At 43.9% G+C, this 22,686-nt stretch overlaps 1 protein-coding gene across 3 annotated transcripts in view; it reads left to right on the top strand.

The window, feature by feature from the left end:
- PDGFRA (platelet derived growth factor receptor alpha) overlaps positions 1-22,686 on the top strand; it is a 45,595-nt gene that overhangs the window by 8,284 nt on the left and 14,625 nt on the right. For all 3 annotated transcript variants that reach the window (XM_060148160.1, XM_060148161.1, XM_060148162.1), the window contains exons 2-16: positions 1,324-1,384; positions 2,847-3,164; positions 6,856-7,116; positions 8,333-8,463; positions 10,417-10,588; positions 10,682-10,871; positions 14,015-14,130; positions 15,058-15,184; positions 16,242-16,435; positions 17,219-17,313; positions 17,533-17,665; positions 19,363-19,467; positions 19,853-19,963; positions 20,210-20,363; positions 21,203-21,369. In XM_060148160.1, the coding sequence (XP_060004143.1) occupies positions 1,336-1,384; positions 2,847-3,164; positions 6,856-7,116; positions 8,333-8,463; positions 10,417-10,588; positions 10,682-10,871; positions 14,015-14,130; positions 15,058-15,184; positions 16,242-16,435; positions 17,219-17,313; positions 17,533-17,665; positions 19,363-19,467; positions 19,853-19,963; positions 20,210-20,363; positions 21,203-21,369 (2,323 nt within the window). In that variant the 5' untranslated portion in view covers positions 1,324-1,335. The remainder of the gene's footprint in view (positions 1-1,323; positions 1,385-2,846; positions 3,165-6,855; positions 7,117-8,332; positions 8,464-10,416; positions 10,589-10,681; positions 10,872-14,014; positions 14,131-15,057; positions 15,185-16,241; positions 16,436-17,218; positions 17,314-17,532; positions 17,666-19,362; positions 19,468-19,852; positions 19,964-20,209; positions 20,364-21,202; positions 21,370-22,686) is intronic.

The following is a 22,686-nucleotide window of genomic DNA, read 5'->3' as shown; positions in this document are numbered from 1 at the left end:
CTCCGCGGAGCCTCTTTAATTGAAACTTGGATGCTCAGCAGACCCAATACCTGGAAGCTCATCGTGGTCGACTTCAGGAAGATCACTTTCTCAGTGACTTCATGTGGGAAGTGAAGCGGGAGATAATAAAATTTGTGGGGTGTGCATGGAAAGAAAAGGATAAAGGAGAGGGGCCTTTTCAGAGGGTGGACCAGAATGGATTTTTCAGTGGTTTTACTGCAGGGCAGTATGGGTCCTGCTTTTCATTTTTCCCTCCGTTAATTTTCCTTATCCCCCCTTTCTTGCCCACTGCTTTTCCCTGTTTTGTCTTAGGGACATTCAGTTTCAGTCTCTCTCTCTCTCTACTTCTCTTCCGTTCCCTAGAATTTGTTGCAGGAGATCAGGGTGGAGAACTTGGCTTTTGCAGGTACAGGTACCTGTGTGAGAACGGATCATCCATTGAATTTTATCCCGTGGTTTACTGCATCCCTGAAACACAAGAATTTAGCCACACTTTTCTCTCGCACTTCCTCTCCCTTTTTCACTTCCTTTACGGATCCTCTTTCCATGCCTGTGCCCTCGGCTTTTCTGTGCCTTGTTCAGCTTGACTGTGAATGTAGCAGGTCCTGGGAGAACTTGGGCTGGGGGCCCAGGCCCGAGCCTGGTACAGGCCTGCCTATGACATCCTCTAAGTGACACTGGGTTAGTGCAACTTGTAAAAACGTCTATACCAGGATGGCTCTTAAGTATTAAGATATTTGTTGGCAGCCTAAGCATCTTTTCCCAAAAGTTGCTGAGGATGTGACCAAGTATTTTCTGTTAGCGAAACACGAAGCCAATCAACGCATTTTGAGTGAAAACAGCTCAAGTTTAGCAGTTGAGTAAATACATGTTTATTTGTTTTTCGCAATCTTAATTTAAATGGTTTAAGAGGAACCGTTCTTCTGTACTTTTGGACATATTCCAAGACAATAAAGTCAGACTTTTTGGAATTTGAAAGCTGCAGACAATCAAAAAGGGTTTGGGCTTCAGATGGTTCCTGTCATGATCTCGGGGCCGCACAAGGCCATCTGATTTCTGCTTCTTAGGCATCTTCCTGTTTTAACTGTGAATCTTAAAACCCAGGATGTTGTTGACTAAAAGGATGCTGTTAACATAAGATTGATGACTAATAAGAACCTGCTGTATAAAAAAAATAATAAAATTAAATTTAAAAATAAATAAAAAGGCAATTTAATAACTAAAAAAAGAAAAAAAACCCATTTTCCATAGTGCAAAGCGCAAAGAGAACTAGGCTCACGGGTTGTTTTATTGACTAACATTGTTTCTGTTTGACTTTTTCAGTTTTCCAGAACTATGGGGACTTCCCATTGGGCACTCCTGGTCTTAGGCTGTCTCGTCACAGGTATGGATCACAGGCCTATCTGAGTTCATTGTCCTAGGGGAAATCTTTTTTTCCCCTAAGTTCTGCGCTCTGCGGGTATACGACCTATACTGTGCATACTGCAAACAGTCCGAAAGAGTAAAGAGAAGTAGAAACCTATGGGACATTGTCTAGAATGACCACAAACCTTCAGTTCTCTCTGCTGTATTGCACTAATTCCAGTTCAAAAAAGAATGTTCTTTCTGTGTGTCATCATGGCGTTGAAATATTGTTAGGAATAATAGTCTAAATTTGCCCACCGTCCTCCTCCATCTCCTGGGACATGGGTTTCCAGTAGAGGTGGATCAGGGGAATTCAAGAATGCTCAAAGGGAACACATAATGGAAAAATCTCATCTAGAAAATCATACTGTCTAAAGTTATACCTGTCTTAGGTGGAAGATGGCTTTCATTGCTACAAAATCTTAGAATCACCTTTGGCCTTGAAATTGAGTTAATAGACTGACTTTTGGGGAAGCTTAGTAACTCTCTTCCAACAGGAGGGATGCCACTGGGGCCATTTGTTGAAATATTTATTGGACTTTCTTAGTTTTCATCCAGATATTTATAAATTGCAGATGTTCACCATGACACCAGTGTTTTTCTAATCTGAGGAGTTAACTTAAGTCTATTAGTCTCTTTAGATCGTATCTAGATGGATATGGTAGAACTAAGCACTGTCAGTGATTTAAGAGTTCTGAAGTCCACTCAGTATTCCCCACCTGCGGGATAGTGACCCAGGTGTACTTACCACTTCCCGTTAACAAAAGCTGTTCAATCATAGTGGACACATACTGAAGTCGGGTGGGATTCCCACACCAGGCTCAGAGGGAGGTTAGAGAACATTAATGAATAATGAATTAAGTCATAATATCTCTTCTACCAGTTTTATAGACAGAGGAAGCAGCTAGACTGACATTTTAGGTTCTAAGATGAAGTTAGGCGTTTTTGCTCTTGGGCTTGACTATTCTTTTTGAATTGAAATCCACATCCTCCTGCTTTGGTTTCTGGAAGTCATTAGAGAGGAGGCACGCCAGAGGGTAGAGAGGAACGGAAGACGCGTACTTCTTGAGCACGAATCTGCCTTGTGTCTTTACTGTCTGCATTCCCTGTCCACAGTAAAGAATGCATGTGTGCTTGAGCTTATACTATCTTGGGATATTTCATGGTCACACATAAGAGTCTAAAATATGGAGTTGGAGTCAGACGTCCTCTATCCATTGGAGTGTTTGGAGGGGTGAATCCAGGGGCGCTTAGCGGGACTATTGAGGCCTTAGGAGCATTTGCTGCTCTCAGCAGATGCGGTGCTGTTATAATGGAGGGCCTTTCAGGGGCACCCAGGCTAGCGGATTTTTGCGTAGAAATGGTCATTGTTCATAGAAGCTGCTCTGGGTGAGACCGTCCTTTTGGCCTGCATCCTATTCAGAGCATGTTTCCTTTTACAGGGCCAAGCCTCATCCTCTGCCAGCTTTCATTACCCTCCATCCTGCCCAATGAAAACGAGAGGATTGTCCAGCTGAATTCATCCTTTTCTCTGAGATGCTTTGGGGAGAGTGAAGTGAGCTGGCAGTACCCCATGTCTGAAGAAGAGAACCCCAATGTGGAAATCAGAGATGAGGAGAACAACAGTGGCCTTTTTGTGACGGTGCTGGAAGTGGTCAGTGCCTCGGCGGCCCACACGGGGCTGTACACTTGCTATTACAACCACACGCAGTTGGAAGAAAGCGAGATCGAGGGCAGACGCATTTACATCTATGTGCCAGGTGAGTTGCCTGGGTCCCCTGGACCAAGCTTATCGTCGTCCCGTCTCTCCTGTTGATTGTATGAGAGTTTTTTATAAGTATAAAAATCATAAATTTTCATCGGAGAAAATTTGAAAGCTATAGGCGAACACACAAACTGAAATCAAGATCATTTGCCATGCCGGCATCTAGAAATATTCACTTAATATTTTGGAACTGTATTAAGTTTTGAAAATCATTGTCATTGTGGCATCTTTTATTGGCATTGTGCAGAATGTCTGAAATGTACTCATTTCTATTCAGTTTGATCGAGTTCAACAAATATTTACTGTGTATGCTTTGTGTGACAGGCACTGCTAAGTGCTGGCGCCGCAAAGTAATTAGGTAGGCCTTACCATGGACTTGCCCATAGTCATTAGAATAGTTTCCAAATAACCATGCTATTTCTTAAATTCAATAAAACATGTACAGGCGTACCTTGGAGATGTTACAGGTGTAGCTCCTGACCCCCTCATTAAAGCCAATATCACAATAAAGCGAGTCACACAAATTTTTTTTTGGTTTTCCAGTGGATATAAAAGTTATGTTTGAATTATACTGCAGCCTATTAGGTGTGCAATAGCATTATGTCTTAAAAAAACAACGTACGTACTGTAAGTTTAAAATATTTTATTGCGGGCTTCCCTGGTGGCGCAGTGGTTGGGAGTCCGCCTGCCAGTGCAGGGGACGCGGGTTCGTGCCCCGGTCCGGGAAGATCCCACATGCCGCGGAGCGGCTGGGCCCGTGAGCCATGGCCGCTGAGCCTGCGTGTCTGGAGCCTGTGCTCCGCGGAGGCCCGTGTACTGCAAAAAAAAAAAAAAAAAAAAAGTAATAAAAAAAAATATTTTATTGCTAGAAACATCATCATCTCAGCCTTCAGTGAGTTGTAATCTTTTTGCAATAGTAACATCAACTATCACTGATCACAGATCACTGTAACAAAGATAATAACAATGAAAAAGTTTGAAATATTAACAAGAATTACTAATATGTGACACAGAGACACGGACTGAGGGAATGCTGTTGGAAAAAATGGCACTGATAGATTTTCTTTTTTTCTTTTTTTTTTTTTTTTGCGGTACGCGGGCCTCTCACTGTTGTGGCCTCTCCCGCTGCGGAGCACAGGCTCCTGACGCGCAGGCTCAGCGGCCATGGCTCACGGGCCCAGCCGCTCCACGGCATGTGGGATCCTCCCAGACCGGGGCACGAATCCGTGTCCCCTGCATCGGCAGGCGGACTCTCAACCGCTGCGCCACCAGGGAAGCCCCTGATAGATTTTCTTGATGCAGCGTTGCCACAAACCTCCGATTTGTAACAAATTCAGGATCTGCGAAGTGCAGTAAAGCAAAGCGCAATACACCGAGGTGTGCCTGTATTTACTCTTGATGAGTTAGAATATTTTTTTTTTCTTTTTAATAAAAAGTCAGGTTGATGTTGTCTCTTGTCCTCCAAGAAACACATGCCAGGATAGGAGTCAGGTGGGATTAAGTATGTAAGGGTTTTACTAGGAGAGAGGCTTATGAGAGAAAATGGGGAGGGATCCGGCAGAGGCTGGGAGAGCTGTCTGCCTGCATTTTAAGGGTGACCCTGAATGAAGGACCGTGGGTAGGAAGGTGGGGTAGATGAGTCCTAGACCTCTGGGCAAAGAAAGCTGGGGAGTCCTCCAGCCTAAGGAACCCCTGTTGCACACAGTCATTGTCTGGAAGCATCTCTGGAGGGCATGGCCTAGGGTTGTGATGGGTTTCAGAGCCAGGCCCTGTTGCTGGTGGAAGATGTGGTGCTTTCCCACAGCAGCCACCCTCATTAACTAGCCTTAGCCATGAGCTTGAGATGCATTTGGTCTGCCACCCTCCTAGCATTGCCTGGGTACTCCTTTGTAATGCTCTATGTCTGTATCTGTACCTATATCTATATCTGTACCTGTATCTATATCTGTATCTGTATATATTGGCTTCTTCCAAGGACAGTTGTTAAAAGAAGGACCACCATGTTATTTAAACATTGCATAGGTAACGCATGATGGTAGGGGAGACTTGCATTTTAAAGGAAGCTCTGGCTGATGTGTAATGGATATCAAACTGTATATTTTAACCTGAAATTAACTTGCAGCTTAATTAACTTTGCTGGAGTCTTTGCTAACAGAGTTCAAGAATTTGGAACTCTAAACACAAATTCAAATCACGGCAGTTGTAATATATAGATGGATGAATTAAAGAGGAATACAGCCAGAGTAGTCAGTTTCAAATAAACATATAAACCACTTACAGCTCTTGCCATCCGTGTCATTTTAGCAGAGGTAGAGTAAGGGGGTTTCAGAAGTGTATCTTCATACCTTTCTGTCTTTTCAAGTTTTTAAAATTGGCTCCTTTTCCTGCCTTCTGTTAACTGTGGGTGCTCCATGGATCTAGACCCTCTTCACTTCTGTTCTGACACTCTTATCTGTATCAGCCTCCCTTCCTACCAATCAAAAAAAATTGTTTCAAAAAGAGTAGGTATTTAGAATGTCACCTGTCATTGCCACCATATATACCACCCCCCCTCCTTCTCCCGTTGTGAAGGCAATGGTAGGAAGGTAGGTATGTTAAAGGTCCCTGGGTCTTGGAGTTTTGATCTGCCTAAGATTGCCCAAAGATTCTTCTTCTTTTTTTTTTTTTTCTGGCTGCACTGTGCAGCTTCCGGGATTTTAGTTCCCCGACCAGGGATCGAACCCCGGGCCCTTGGCAGTGAGAGTGCGGAGTTCTAACCACTGGACCACCAGGGAACTCCCAGTCCAAAGGTTCTTCTTGTTCCTCCCTTGCCCTAGCACAAACATCATCTGGGTAGGCCCTGCATTGTCAGAGATCTTGTTTGCTATTATGAAGAGTTGCACATCCTTTGCGAAACTGATGCTTGAGACTCTCAATACTTCTTACTATAGTAGCTTAAGTAGCTGGTTTTCTTTGGAAAGGAAATTCTCAAGCTATGGGATTATACATTTTATTTATTATTTGAGAGTCATTTTTTTTATAGGTAGGTTTCTGTACTACTTTTCAATAATACTGACTATAGGCCATAAGCATTGTCAAAAGCATTGCATAATTTAAAAATTATAAGTATTTTCTCATGTTTTGAACAGACCTGATTATTTTGTTGTCCATTTTTTGTTGTTTTTAGTAGTTGTTTAAATTTTTACCTCAATTCCTGACTAATATTTATATTTATCATCAGTTTTTTTTGGTTTTTTTTTTTGCGGTACGCGGGCCTCTCACTTTTGTGGCCTCTCCTGTTGTGGCCTCTCCTGTTGCGGAGCACAGGCTCCGGACGTGCAGGCCGAGCGGCCATGGCTCACGGAACCAGCCGCTCCGCGGCATGTGGGATCTTCCCAGACCGGGGCACGAACCCGCGTCCCCTGCATCGGTAGGCGGACTCCCAACCACTGCGCCACCAGGGAAGCCCTAGCATCAGAATTTTTTATGAGGGTATAGGCAATTTGGTATTGTTCATACTTTAAGAAGTATGAACCTTCTAGCTTTTATGATGATTAATGTCAGTGGGGTGACACTTCTATATATATGTGTGAAGGTAAAATTCATACCTTTGAATTTGATTAATGGTAAAGGAATAATTTTTCTGCATATATGTGTAAAGATGAAATTAATCCCTAACATGTTTTTCTTTCCTTTTCAAACCTCAGACCCAGATGTAGCCTTCGTACCTCTAGGAATGACAGATTACTTGGTCATCGTGGAGGACGATGATTCTGCCATCATCCCTTGTCGAACGACTGATCCTGAGACGCCAGTGATTTTACTCAGCAGTGACGGGGTGGTGCACGCCTCCTATGACAGCAGACAAGGCTTTAATGGAACCTTCACTGTCGGACCCTATATCTGCGAGGCCACCGTCAGGGGGAAGAAGTTCCAGACGATCCCATTCAATGTTTATGCTTTAAAAGGTACTTGTGCCCTCTCCCCCCCCCCCCTTTTTTTTTTTGCGGTACGCGGGCCTCTCACTGCTGTGGCCTCTCCCGTTGCGGAGCACAGGCTCCGGACGCGCAGGCTCAGCGGCCATGGCTCACGGGCCCAGCCGCTCCGCCGGCATGTGGGATCTTCCCGGACCGGGGCACGAACCCGTGTCCCCTGCATCGGCAGGCGGACTCTCAACCACTGCGCCACCAGGGAAGCCCCCTCCTTCTTAAAATAAGAGTTACGGGCAAAACAGTCAGATGCATGTAGCTTTTTTTTCCCTTGATCTTAGTCCCTGGTGATGGGAGACCCCAAATTCTGATATGGGAACTTAGGATCCCACCTTTACCGTACAATGTTAAGCTGACTTCTGTGGCTGTAACAGTACGAAGCTTAGCAATACCAAAGGCAAAAGCTTTCCTACCCCTGGAAGATTTTGTGTTTCATCAGTTGACTTCAAAATACTCTAAGGAATTCTTTTCTTGCATAAGCCTCTTACTGTTTAGTCACATTCCTGACTACAAAGGCCCTAACAACAAACACATACCTGTGAGGGTTGGACCCCTAGGTTAATTTTAGTAACTTAAGAAAAGTGATTTTGATTTTGAGAAAAGCTGGTGGTTGTCGACTTCATCCCTTTGATGCGAGTGGTTAATGCAAATGGGAAAGGATAAACCATGCTTGGGGGGCAACAGATCTATCGAACGCTTACGTGTAGGCGTGGCGTTAGCAAGAGTGTGCCATTGAACTTCTGTGAAGGGCTTCTTTTATGCCCAGCTCTGTGCTAGGTTCTTGAAGTGCTGAGAATACCTGGGGAGCGGAGCGGGAGAGGAGAATGAGTGATGGGGTGGGAACTAGTGCCTATAGGGGAGCGCAGGTCAGTAAAGACTGAGTAGATCCATCAGTAAAGGCGGCTGCAGTCGTAATTAACCCAAATGAACCCAAATGCTTGCGGATTCAAATGTCTTCTGTTTAATTGGAGTTTATTTTTACTATTGTTATTGTTCTGCGTGTGTGTGTGTCTTATTTTGTGCCAAATTATGTATGTCAACGCAAATCAAAGTTTCTGAGATTTTCAATATTTTGTCTTGATCAAGGTGGTTTGCAAATTATTGTTCAGGGTCATCTTAAAAAAGTCCAAACCTTATAAGATCCTAACTATACTGTGGATATTTAGGTCCTTGTGTTTGTTGTTTTTTTAAATAGCAACATCAGAACTTGATCTGGAAATGGAAGCTCTTAAAACTGTCTATAAGGCAGGGGAATCGATTGTGGTCACCTGCGCCGTCTTTAACAATGAGGTTGTGGACCTTCAGTGGACTTACCCTGGACAAGTGGTAGGTACCCTCACGGCCCCTGGTGGCATGGAATGGAGTACAGGAGGGGTCCAAAGACCCATCGCTGATGGGGCACGACATTGACCTCCTGTAGACCCCAGCTTCCCATCTCTAAGCTGCTCACTGACCAGATGGCTTCATGGCTCTTGGAGCAATGGGAGAGTCTGAGATGATGACAGCTGGACAGAATGCATAGATATTTCACACTGAGCCCTTTTTCTCATAAGTATGAAAGAAACCGGAAGGTTCTATGGCTACAAGATAACAACCAAAAAAATTAAAAAGAGAATGGATTTTAAAATTTGCTGATTGCTGAGAGAGTCATGAATTCTCCTTTTCTTGGCTCTCATACCTTTGGGTTTTGAGGCATTTGATAATGTTGGTTGTCTGCCCCCTTCTATTTCTGCTTTGTGGACACCCATGACACTTCTGCCTCCTGCATGCCTGGTCTTTCTTTGCCTGGTTTTCTTCAGTGAACAGGCATAACTCGAGTCATTCAACAAAGATTTAATGATGTTTGCCAAATCCCAAGCACTCTGTTAAAAGCTGGCCCATGTACAGAAAGAGGGAGAAGGAGGGAGGAATGGAGATGGAAGCGGGGAAGGGGAGCCGCCGTGCCATCTCTCATCCCTGGGGATTTACACATAGGTTCTCATTCATTCTGGTTTTTTTTTTTTAATTGAAGTATAGTTAATTTACAATGTGGTGTTAGTTTCGTGTACAGTAAACGGATTCAGTTATACATACATATATTCTTTTTCAGATTCTTTTCCATTCTAGGTTATTATAAGATATTGAGTATAGTTCCCTGTGCTATACAGTAGGTCCTTGTTGTTTTCCTGTTTTATATATAGCGGTGCGTATATGTTAATCCCGGGTCTCATTCATTCTAATGCACTGTGGTAAGTGTATATGAACCATTGTGAAAGGCTATGATGGTCCCACGCAGAAACAATTAACAGTATTGAATGCAGGGGCCTCATGGAGAACAAAAAACATATATGTATATATACGCTTTTTTGTCCCCTTCACTCCTAGTTTGCAAATTTCGGCTTCTTGCTCTTTTTTTTTGGCATTTTATAGTGTCTCTTCTTTTATCCATTTCTCTCCCCCATGCTTTTGCTGCCCCTTTCCTTTCTCTCCAGGGCGTCTGATTGGAAGTTGGGCATTTTCACATATTGCCTTATAAACCTCATGTTTTGAAGAGACATTCATAGACCTATATATATATATATATATATATATATATATATATATCTTTGCTGAAATGTAAAGCTATCTGATTTTTCTGTTCATACCTGATTGCCTTTAATCCTTAAAACAGAAACATTTCATTTATTGGAGATAAAATATTTTTCCCCTCGAAACCAAACTATATGCTGTTTGGCCCCAAATATATAATCAAAGTATTGGTTTATGAATCATATTTTTGTTTGATATTAAAAATAACATAGGCTTATTGTTGTAACTTCATAAAATTTAGAGAAACAGAGGAAAAGTCACTTCCCAGAACACCTCCATTATAATTTTAGGGAGATAAATACTTTATAAATATAATAATTAATAGCTACTATACTTTAAATAGTACTTTGTTATGTATTTTTCCTGCGGCAGTAGCGCACAGACACCTTCCTATGTCATTAAATATCTTTTTAAAACAGGATTTTCAAAGGAGTGAGTTTGAAAAAACCCTTTTTTTCAATTAGACTTTATGTTTTAGGGCAGTTTTAAGTTCACAGCAAAATTGAGGGGAAAGTACCGAGATTTCTTGCATAGCTCCTGGGCTCACACGAGAGCGGCCTCCCGCATGACATCCCCACAAGGGTGGTACCCTTGTTACAGTCCGCGAACCCATACCGGTGCGTCATTATCTCCCAGGGTCCGTAGCCTACGTGAGGCTTCACTCTTAGGAGCTAGCTTGTTAAAGTTGGTTTTCCTCCCCTTTTTCTGTAGAAAGGCAAAGGCCTCACAATGCTGGAGGAGACCAAGGTCCCGTCCATCAAGTTGGTGTACACTCTGATGGTCCCTGAGGCCACGGTGAAAGATAGTGGAGATTACGAATGTGCTGCCCGCCAGGCCACCAAGGAGGTCAAAGAAATGAAGAAAGTCACCATCTCTGTGCACGGTACATTCTGCTTTCCAAAATGTCCACTGACTGTGCTGCTCGGGGATCCACTATGCAGTAAGCGTTGTTTAACGGAAACTTTTCCCTGTACAGAGAAAGGGTTTATTGAAATCAGACCCAACTTCAGCCCGTTGGAAGCCGTCAACCTGCATGAAGTCAAACATTTTGTGGTGGACGTGCAGGCCTACCCCCCTCCCAGGATAGCCTGGCTCAAGGACAACCTGACTCTGATTGAGAATCTCACGGAGATCACCACTGACATAGAAAAGATTCAGGAAATCAGGTAAAGAAACAGCCTTCCTGAGTATGCCTTTTCTTTTTATTGTGTGTGTATTCCTAGATAGACTGACGCTTGCGCTTGTCTTACAACCCAAACCAAGAGTCCATATGGAAAATTTAGCAGTCAGAAATAGGAGATAGTGGAAATCAAGTACCTCTTCCGATGACATTGCAATGCAATAATAGTGTGTTGGTAAGTTTATGATCAAACGAGAGAAAGAAGAACTGAAAATCTCTGCTCCCGATGAAAGATACGTTCCTGGATTCAGCAAGGGATGGAGGAAAGAAAGTAAAATTGGACCCACTTGTATGGTGATTACAGTTCCAGGGCAATTAGCACATAAACCTACATGAAACAAAACGTTGCTGGCTTCATTTGAAACGCATTCGCCCCAGTGAGGCCTCCATGGGAAATAAGAGTAGTGTCTGGTTAAATGTGGTTAGGAGAAGACATACAGTGAATAGTTTAGATCCCTGCCCTCTGAGGAGTCCGGAGACTGCTGTCCTCTCTTAACCAGTGGTGGAGTTTTGGGTAAGTCACCCTTCAGCCTCAGTTTTCCCATCTGTAATGTAGGGTTAATAATACCTTGTGTCCTTCAAGGCAAGGAACTGGACCAGATGATATTTTGAGGTCTCTTGCAGTTTTAAGCTCTGATCAGAATTTAGGAGTAGAAGGTACCTCTTGAAGGGCTCAGCTAATCCAGCCCTGCACCTTTGTCAGAAACCATCCCAGGGAGACACAGTCCTCTATTTCAAGCCTTCAGGGAAGAAGAGAAGACAGAACCCCTCTCTCATCAGTTCGCTTAACCTCAGGATTTGCTTTCTTCTTTCTGAACTAAATTCCATGTGTAATTGAGAAGCGACATCTGGGAAAATGGACGTGGAAACCTCTGTGGAACAGTGATGGAAAAAGAAGTGGGATACTGAATCTGGAAGGCTTTCTGATGACACGAAATGGAGGTGCACAAAGAGGTGCGCAGTGCCCAACCTTCCACTAGGCTGTGAGGCCAGAGAGGAATAGGGTGATCCTGGCGCAGCCAACACTTGAGACACCCGTCTGAGCGCTGTCTGCGAGCTACAGTCAATAGCGACGGCCAGGTAGCGGTCGTCAGCTGAGTGGTCCAGGAGAGCGGCCTGTTCAGGTGCTTCGAGAGTTCCTCCAGCACATCTAATCCCCATGAAGGGCAAGGGAACATAGGATGCATATGATGGAGGGGTGTCTGGCTTACTTAAAACTAGTGGATCCGGGCTTCCCTGGTGGCACAGTGGTTAAGAATCCGCCTGCCAATGCAGGGATATGGGTTCAAGCCCTGGTCCGGGAAGATCCCACATGCTGCGGAGCAACTAAGCCTGTGCGCCACAACTACTGAGCCTGTGCTCTAGAACCTGCAAGCCACAACTACTGAACCCGTGTGCCTAGAGCCTGTGCTCTGCAACAAGAGAAGCCACCACAATGAGAAGCCTGCGCACCGCAATGAAGAGTAGCCCCGCCCGCTGCAACTAGAGGAAGCCCACGCATAGCAACGGAGACCCAACAGAGCCAAAAATAAATAAATAAATAAAACAAACAAAAAACCAAACAAACTAGTGGATCCACCAGCTTCCTTGGCCGAACGAGTGCAGAAAATGAACGACAAAAGACTGTCTGGTCATTGGCAGCCAGGGTCGCTAAGGGGACTCTAAGGAAGTCCATTCCAGAGTGTGTCCAGTGTGGTGTGGCAGAGGGAAAGCCAGCCCAGCATGCTCCCTTCACAGGTCCCAGCACCTGGCGTCTTGGGCTAGAAGACTCTACATTAGCAGGGTACTTTGGAGCCTCTGAAATGCTTTAGATTATTTCATGTAATTAATTCTCAAAATGACACTTGCATACAGCTTTCCAATGCTACACATAAGGAACCTGAGGCATGGAGAAGTTCAGTCATGCCCCAGATCTCCTCCCTTCATGACCAGTGCTCTTCCTCTCACTCCACCTTCCTTTCACTCACAGTTCCACACTGTACTGTTTTTTTTTTTAATTATAAATTTGTTTATTTATTTTTATTTTTGGCTGTGTTTGGTCTTTGTTGCTGTGCACGGGCTTTCTCTAGTTGCGGCGAGCGGGGGCTGCTCTTCGTTGTGGAGCACGGGCTCTAGGCACGAGGGCTCAGCAGTTGTGGCTCATGGGCTCTAGAGCGCAGGCTCAGTAGTTGTGGCGCACAGGCTTAGTTGCTCTGTGGCATGTGGGATCTTCCCAGACCAGGGCTCGAACCCATGTCCCCTGCCTTGGCAGGCAGGTTCTTAACCATTGCGCCACCAGGGAAGCCTATCACACTGTGCTGTTTTGTTAATGACAGCCAAATGGGCCATTACTTTATAGATGCACGCACACACACGTGCACGCACACACACGCTCATGGCCAAATGTCATTTATTGTACGTGTAAGAAACCTTTTGGAGAAACTTCCCATTAGTGAAGTATGAAGGACTATGTTTCTCTAATTTATATATTTTTTAAGATGAATCCTGTGCTTTAAAATCATTCAAGCCTAAAGACAGTGCATTGTAAGAAACCTTATTCCACTCCTGTCCTCGTGTTCCTCCGTACCCCCTCTTCTCCACCCCCAGGGGAATACTTTTGTTAGTTTTGTTAGGTTCTTATGAAACCTTCCAGAGTTTCTTAAAGCAGATACAAGCAAGCAGGAATTTTATACCCTAGTGACCTCTTCGTATCGATACAGAGACAGTGTCCTCGTTCTTTCTTCCAAGGATGTTCCATTGTTTGGCTAATCACTCAAATGATGAATATTTAGGGGAAGCAAGTATTTTTTTAGAAGGTAAAAATCAAGGGTTAAAAAAAAAAAGGAAAGTTGGTGGGTTTATTCCCATTTAGAAGTCTGGCCTTAGCAGAGCTGACTGCTCTTGTAGCCACATAAGCCATTGCTCATCTCAGGTTGTCCCGTCTTATGTTTAAGAATTAAGTGTCTATGACTCAGACCTTCAGTGCGTAGAAAGTGTATCAAAAATCCCAGAAAAGCGATGATATGGACAAGAAAAAAAGATGTTTTTACTTTTTTACAAAAAACAAAATTCGAATTGAATATGGTTATTACTTAATGGTTAGAATTTATTTGGCTACAACTTGCTGAAACAAAGTCCTTTACTTTTAAGGTATCGAAGCAAATTAAAGTTGATCCGAGCTAAGGAAGAAGACAGCGGCCATTATACTATTGTAGTTCAAAATGAAGACGATGTGAAGAGCTATACTTTTGAACTCTTAACTCAAGGTATGTAAGGGCCGTATAAAGATAATGCCAGCTCAGTGGATGTGTGACTGAGAGTCTCCCGAGGAGAGCCTGGCACTTTTTCCCCAGGTCGTGGAGGGAAAAGCAGCCCTTTTAGGGGAGAAGCAGGGACTGTAGATGTCACATGTCAGGGATAGCTTTGTTGGACTTACAAATCCACATAATTCTGGGAGGTTCCAGGCTAGTCTGGAATCATTTGGGAATTCCTAGGCTCCACTAGCTTCCTTACCATCTGCTTCTCAATGTGGTCTGGGAAGAGTGACATGATGCTTTTTGGTCTGGATGACCTTAGATTGTTCCAGAGTGTTTGGCCTTTTTGCTTTGCTTTCCTTGTAGACCTCGTACAGTGGCCCTTCCCAGAAAGGAGTGCCCAAGTCTTTACATCCTGGTTCAGAACCTACTCACCTACCTTGGGCCACATACTGTCTTAGGTGGGCTCATTTGACCCTCACAGTCAATCTATGATACAAGTATCAGCATATTTCTAAATTATTTGATCCCAGGTTGAAAAAACATCTTTAAAACCTAATAATACCCCATAGATGCACTTTGGTAAATGCTGCTTTAGATTTAGATGAATCCATTAGATGATTCCCAAGCTATAAGATAATTTTAAGAGCCTTCTTGCCTTTCAAGCCAAATAACCACAGGGGCTTTTTGCTTTCTTCACTGAGGATTTAAAACACCACGGGGCATAAATGCCAAATCACTGAAAATGTGACCATGCTCTTACCCAAGTGGGTCTGTCCAAACTGCAGTGTTAACTGTGCACATGACTCAGTGGCCACTTGGTTTGTAGGTTTGAATGTCACGCGGACAAGTTCTGAACTCTTGGAATTCCACTTCGTAATTCCCAGAAGTTCTGGGACACGAACCAATTCAATTCTGATTTCTTTTCACCTCTTGCAGTTCCGTCATCCATTCTGGACTTGGTCGACGACCACCATGGCTCTAACGGGGGCCAGACAGTGAGATGCACAGCTGAAGGAACCCCTCTTCCTGATATTGAGTGGCTGATTTGCAAGGATATTAAGAAGTATGGAAATCGCACATTCCCTTTCCATTTGTGGTCAGAATGTTTCTTCCTTGGGACAGAGGACCTCAAGTGCATTTTACTTCTTTTGCTGGCCCTTGTTTTTGTGTTTGTGATTCTTATTTGGCCTAAGTCTCATAAACTGCAAGATAGGGTTCCAAACATGGACCTCGCGTGTGCGTGCATGCAGGCGTGCATGCACGCAGGTGCACTTCTGTGTCCTTGAGTAGCTGTAAGAAGGTCGACAGCTTTCAGCAGATTCTCAAAGGGTCTCTAATCTGAAAAGAGCATGAATCTAAAGAACTGCTGTAAGAGGATTTTTACTACCCTGGCCCACAGTTTCATCTCCCATTTCATCTGTGGTGAATGTTATTTGGTGGTTAGACTGGCACGTGAAAATAAATGAAGGTACTGCCCAGGTGACTTCTCACTACCTGCTCTGTGGCGGGAGTTAAGGTCCCCGTCCCTCCTTCAGCCCCCACCCCTCACCCTTCTCCGGCGGGCACGTGAGCAGCACATTTGCACTCCCACCTGTAGTGACTGCTGTGCTCAGAAACCTCATTGCTTCTCCTGGAGAAGGAGACTCCTAGACCTACGCCCCCCGCAGGCCACAAGGCAGCAGACTTGGATCCAGACTGGAGCTGGTATCGAGGTCTAACCCTAGTGACACCTGAGGGGGTCCTCACAGTGTGGGTGGAGAGAAGGGAGGGCAGCAGGCCTTTTCGGAGGGGTGGGACGTTGGGATAGTTAAATTCTTGAAGTCCAGGTTGCTCATGGGTTCAAGGCTTGGGATGGGTAGTTCTGTTGGATTGAACTTGTTTATCTCTGCCTTGTCCTCATCACCAGTTAACTTTTAAATACCCACATGTAGCTTATTCTCTCTTGGAGAACAAGGTGTTGAATGTTAATCTGCACATAAAATAAGAAAATTGACCTGTAGCCCCCCAAATGCAGACAAAGTCGGGGCTGCTTGCCGTCTTAGATGATTCTCACTGCTCCACCCACCCCCATGACTCCCCGTAACTGGCTCTATACCTATTCCCTTTTTCTCCGTCTCCAGATGTAATAACGAAACTTCATGGACGATTTTGGCCAACAATGTCTCAAACATCATCACGGAGGTCCACCCCCGAGACAGGAGCATGGTGGAGGGCCAAGTGACATTCGCCAAGGTGGAGGAGACCATTGCAGTACGATGCCTGGCTAAGAATCTCCTCGGGGTGGAGAGCCGAGAGCTGAAGTTGGTGGCTCCCAGTGAGTAGCTCATGGGTCAGGACACGGCCAAGTCAGCAGCCGAGCCCTTCCTCTCTCAAGCGGAACTTTGAATCCCAGATGGGGTCCCGTAGGAATGAAGGTCCCTCGGTGGAAATTCAGCTCCGGATGCTCTTAACATGCCTTCTCTGGGCATCTCTGTGGGAGCCCTTTCTTTCAGATTCAAATCCCAAACCGCATTGTGCAGAGGCCCCTAGGCATTTTGATTGTCTAGCCGTATAGCTACCCAGTCTCTTTGGTCTGAGCATGTGGGGATGGAGGATGGGGAAGAAGGGTCTTCCTCCTTGTTGCTCTTCATAACAGTTGAGACAGGTTGAATTCTTAAAAAAAAAAAAAAAAATCAATGAAGCCAAAAGCAATATAAGTAAACTGCAACCTTTCAAAATAACTGAACTTGATTTTCTGAACTTACGTTCTAAACTTATGCTACTAATGGTAGCTCTCAATCTCACTTATTAATATTTATATTCCAGTTCATATTTTGTCCAGAAGGTTAATGTTGGAGGACCTTTGGGGAAGGTATTTTGTTCCCAACTGAATTTTGTCCCTTTCACTTCTAACGGAAGAGCTGGAGTAGTTTCATGCATGTAGATAACTGAGAGATGGTCTTGCCTATCCTCCAAATAAGGCTGGCAGCTCTTATGCTTCTCCACCAGTAGTGAAAGATTTCTGGCCCAGATACAGCCACCCTGCCTTCCTGCCCTCCCGCGTGTTTGTGCAAGTTCTCCACCGTGCCTCTCTCTCTCTCTCTCCCTGGTCCTCTAGCTCTGCGTTCTGAACTCACGGTGGCGGCCGCAGTCCTGGTGTTGTTGGTGATTGTAATCATCTCACTCATTGTCCTGGTTGTCATTTGGAAACAGGTAGATTTTCTTTTTAAAGAACTAAAACTATTTGAAACCAATAAGAACAAGAAGAAGAGCAACCTAGTTCAGGGCTTGGCACAGAGAAGGAGCTCAGTAACAGCATGATGAGTGAACGTTATTGAATCCTACTGTGTCCAGTCATTCTGCTGCTGCGGTTAAGCTTTGGTACATTCGGACGTTGGTAATTCACCAGTTACCTGTCCTGGTCATTTATAGAAACCAAGGTATGAAATTCGTTGGAGGGTCATTGAATCAATCAGCCCCGATGGACATGAATATATTTATGTGGACCCGATGCAACTGCCTTATGACTCGAGATGGGAGTTTCCAAGAGATGGACTAGTGCTTGGTAAGCTCCTACTGGGGTGATCTCCCAAGACTCCCTTTGATTTGTACGCAACTTTACTCTTTACGGGCCTGTGGAGGAATAAAGGATCTGCGCTTGTGCTTAGCAAAAGCTAAGCATTAGAAATTGGCTTTCAGAAATAGTTTTCTCTCTTGAAAATGAGTTAATTGAATCACAGCAATGACTTGTTTTTACCTCCTTCCCTAGCAAATTATGGTTAAAGAACATTTTACAAAGGGAGAAGAGAATATGAGGAGGCCTGCCAAAGCTATGCATCAAAGTGGCTTTGCTTTGGAAATGACACCAATTGAAAATGAGACGAAGTTCTACAACTAAAAAGGAACAGATGAGAAATGAATGAGGCCAATCGGAAAATATATTTTGACTCAGTACATTCTGAGGATTATTAGATACTTCTTTAAAATACAGAATATAAAAATATAGGTTCCTTTTAAAACAAACATGAAAAAATCATCAAGCCAGCTTATCACAGACTTTTCAAATATTTCAATCTTGGGCTGAGACCAAGAACATGAAGCTTTAGTCCAAGGGATTTTTTTTGGTTTTTTTAAAATCACATCCTGAATGAATGAAAACAGGACAAAGACAAATGAAAGTTAGAGCTAGAGGTTGTGTCATCATGACTATTCTAACAGTATGTACTTCAGAGGATGCCAAAGGCATTTTAACATTATCCACTTGTCTCATTCCAAAGTACAGCCAAGTTAGGTCTTCTTACAGAGTTACTTAAGCTGAAATCAAACGAGACACCCTATTCACATACCTATACCTGGGAACTAAGCTTTCTTTATTATATTTTCTCCCTTGTTTTACAAAAAGGGATGAGGAGCTTAGGGAAGTTAAAAAGTAATAAAATATGGAGAAAAAGGGCAACATCCCTAACGTACCAAGAGGCAGTCCTGTGTCTCTCTGCTTCTGTGTATTGTCAAGTTGCTAGGGAAGCAGTACCTTTCCAGGAACAGTTTCCAGCCGTGCAGACATGCAGTCACAGGCAGTGTTGGCTGTTAGTGCCCTTTTATGAGCCGAGTCTTTCCCTGGCTTGGCAGAAACATCTGTTTTAGACTGTGAGCTCTTTTAAGAGTGGGGACCAGAGCTTCCATTTCATTTTGTATCTCCCAGCGTGCGGCAAAGTGTTGTGCTCCTAGGGCATGTTTAGCCTTTGCCCTTCCTAGTCTTTCTAAGAAACAGGCAGCAAGGGAGCCAGCCCGAAGTTGTCTTCATCACTGCTTAGAATCCGTGATGTCTTGAATACTGAAGTATTGCCAGTGGATAAAGGCTTATTGATGCAAAAGATGCCCCTGTCTGTGTGCGGAAAACAGAAGGGTAGAGAACCAGGAGGTTTGGTCCAGAGCCACAGAAAGCAAGTACCACAGAGCCCACGATTTGGCCCGGTTCTCCAGCTGGTAGACAGAGTGCTCACACCAGCGAGGGCTACACCCTCCTTCTTCCCGCCTGTGTTTTCCTTTCCTTTGCAAATGTTATTTGACAAAAGCAGTTATACTAATTTCCTTCCTTGTGGACTCAGTTCTGGTTTTGACATGATGACTCGGAGGAATCATTATGCTTCCTCCATATGGGAGAAACACCACCCAGCTGTGTACCCATGAGCGCTGGCCGCGGTAAATGAAGCTGACGAGATGCCTGATTCTGCATGTGTTGATGGTGCTGGTTGCCCACAGGTCGTATCCTGGGCTCTGGTGCATTTGGGAAAGTGGTTGAAGGAACTGCCTATGGATTAAGTCGATCCCAACCTGTCATGAAGGTAGCAGTGAAGATGCTAAAACGTAAGTGCCCCTTTCTGGGGATTTTTTGAACATGGAGATATTAAGTAAATTGCTCAAAATCACACAGCCAGTAAATGCCAAGTTTAGGACTAGATCTTGGTTCTTTTGACTCTAGGATTTATGCATATTTAGACTCTTCTGTCAGTTAGTTCTATTTAGATTGTTCTTGTTGCCTATATGTTGGAAAACCAAGAGTTATTTGTAGTGGCTTCTTTTTACCCTGAAGCCTAGGGATTAGTTATTAGCGTCTAGACTGAGTCCCTGTTTCTCTTTTAGACTGTTGTTAAATAAAATGTTGTCCAGTCGTAGGGTTAGCCATGTTTTGGGCTTTTTCTGGGTAGTAAATAGTTTAGTTGAACCGATACGTGATTTATTTCTTCAACAGCCACAGCCAGATCCAGTGAAAAACAAGCTCTCATGTCTGAACTGAAGATAATGACCCACCTGGGGCCGCATTTAAACATTGTAAACTTGCTGGGAGCCTGCACCAAGTCAGGTAGGCTTGCTCACCTGAGAGTGAGGATTTTCATAGAACACTACGGTTGTGAAGACTGTCTAGGCTTTTAAATGCCCAAACACGCCAGCAAGTATAAGTCCCTTGAATGGAGCTGTTGACTAGATTCTATTGAGGGAAGCTCCCTGTTCTTGAGCAGCGTCTCTTAGCAGTGTAGACACAGTGTAATTCATGGCCCTTCTGTTCTTCACTTTCATGCTCACCTCCAACTGGTTTTGGACCCCACAGGCCCCATTTACATCATCACTGAGTACTGCTTCTACGGGGATTTGGTCAACTATTTGCATAAGAATAGGGACAGCTTCTTGAGCCGCCACCCAGAGAAGCCAAAGAAAGAGCTGGACATTTTTGGATTGAACCCTGCTGACGAAAGCACACGAAGGTAGGTGCAAAGAGAGACGCTGTTGTGAATCGTCGTCTTATGAGCTTCACCAGTGGAGAGAACCCATGTCCTGACAGAGGCCATGTCTGCAGATTCAGTGCCAGGAGGTAGCAAGACTTAGAGTCAACTACCCTGCTCCATCATCCTGTAACATGGTGCTGAGAGATACCTGATGTCTGCAGGTGTTTTGAACCAGGATATCATGTTGGGGATGGGTTTGCTGATAGGTTTGAATGAGAGTGAGGGTTGGAATAGTTCTGGGAACCAGTTTGCTGTTTATGTGTGTTCTACTTAAGACCTCTAAATGCATCTCTGGCCAGGGATGCCCCAGTACTCATGCCTTGTGAGAAACTTCTAAGTTTGAGATACTGGTCCTTGCTGAACCCTGTGCCTATTAGTCCCCACTGCAGAAGTCTAAAGTGGCTAAAAAGATCTCTAGATATGAAGGTCCGTAAGATCAGAAAGGACGTGAGTTCACTTCATATTAATTTACTCAGTGGACACCAGATTGGTGCTAAATGTATTGAGCAGCAGGATTTGTCTGCCCAAGGCACTTGGTCATGGGGTGCAGGTTCGTGGCCCGTGAACTGAAAAACAGAATAAAGACAGACACAGCTGAGTTGAGATGGTCCATGGGTTTGTGTGATCATTGATTGATGCTCATGCCCCCGACTAGACCACCCTCGTGAAGGGTATGGGTGGTTGTGCTTTTGTTCCCTGTGCCGCCCCCATGGCCACCACTGCCTCGCAGGTGGTGGGTACCTAGTTGTCATCTACTGAATGTCAGGCGATCACTCCAGAGGACAGCCTGGTTAAGGTTTCTTTTTCTGTTTCTACAGTTACGTTATTTTATCTTTTGAAAACAACGGTGACTACATGGACATGAAGCAAGCTGACACTACACAGTATGTCCCCATGCTGGAAAGGAAAGAGGTTTCTAAGTACTCAGACATCCAGAGAGCGCTGTACGATCGCCCAGCCTCATATAAGAAGAAATCCATGTTAGGTAAAGGCGTCTCTGCTTATGCTTTGGGTGTTGTGATCTTCCGGTGGTTTAATACGATACCTAAAATACTCAGAAGATGCTGAGCAGGCTAAGTAGGACCGCCAGGCCACATGGTTCCTAACTGCAGATCTGCACACCTGAGTCTAGGACATGTTTTTGAAGGTCTGTGGCCTGTGGATTGAAAAAAGAAAAAGAATAAAGATAGACCTCATGTAATAAATTTTTCAGACTTTAAATGTAATTATTTTATTTTATTAATTTTATCTTTCTGTCCAGTTTTATTCAGATATAATTGAGATACAGGACTGTGTAAGTTAAAGGTGCACAGCATAATGATTTGACTTACAAACACCATGAAATGATCACCACAGTGAGCGTAGTGAACATCCGTCATCTCACACAGATGCAAAAGAAAAGAAAAAGAAAAAGATTGTTTTCCTTGTGATGAGAATTCTTAGTATTTACTCTCTTAACTTGCATATATAATATACAGCAGTGTTAATTATATTGATCATGTTGTACATTATATCCCTGTAATGTACATTTTAAAATGTAGTCATTTTAAAGAATTGTTTATTCTGACATAATGATATTCATTTTTTGGCGTTAGCATGACTTTTTTTTTTCTTCTTCAAATGAAAGTATGGTGGTAGTTGATGTTTTTTCTCAGTACCCTTACTTGGAACAATTAAAAGCTGGCAATCTTATATTGGTTCCTAATATTTTTTTAATTTAATTATATAAATCTCTAATATCTGTGAGTTCCATAGCCCTTGTTTTTAGCTTTGCTAATATCCAGTTTGTGTTAGAAACTGGAAAGTGGACAATTTGAGGTTATATTTTCTGACAAGGGTGTTGGGTTTTTCTACTGAATGTTGTTTGAAGGAAGATCCGTTTGTTTTCAAAGCAGATGAGCATGTGGCAGGGTTGAACTGATTTGTAAACTCCAGGGAGCCTAGCTGATGCCCATAGCAGATGGACCACCCCACATCTGCTGGGGGGTGGTCCTTCCAGGCTTCTACTCTCATCACAGGCTTGGAGTGGGGAGGAGGCTGCTAGATAGATCTGACGATGCCTTGTTCCATAATCTTGTATTACCGGGTCTGAGACCTTCCGTTGGTCCCTGCAAAAAGGTGTTGAGCTGTCATGGAAATTGTTTTGAAAATCATTAATGTACTCTGGATGCTTTCAGGGTTCTTAAGTGAAAGGTACAGTCATTAAAAAAAGAATGTGCTTGTTCTGCAAAGCGCAGTACAGAATAATATTTTCCACTCCTGCAGCTCCAAGGTCCATTCACATCTCATTGCCAACTGGGTA

The sequence above is a fragment of the Lagenorhynchus albirostris genome, chromosome 4, assembly GCF_949774975.1.
Source record: "Lagenorhynchus albirostris chromosome 4, mLagAlb1.1, whole genome shotgun sequence".
NCBI classification, from domain to species: domain Eukaryota; kingdom Metazoa; phylum Chordata; class Mammalia; order Artiodactyla; family Delphinidae; genus Lagenorhynchus; species Lagenorhynchus albirostris.
The sequence above is the reverse complement of the archived record's forward strand: the minus strand, read 5'-3'. Positions and strand labels throughout refer to the sequence as shown.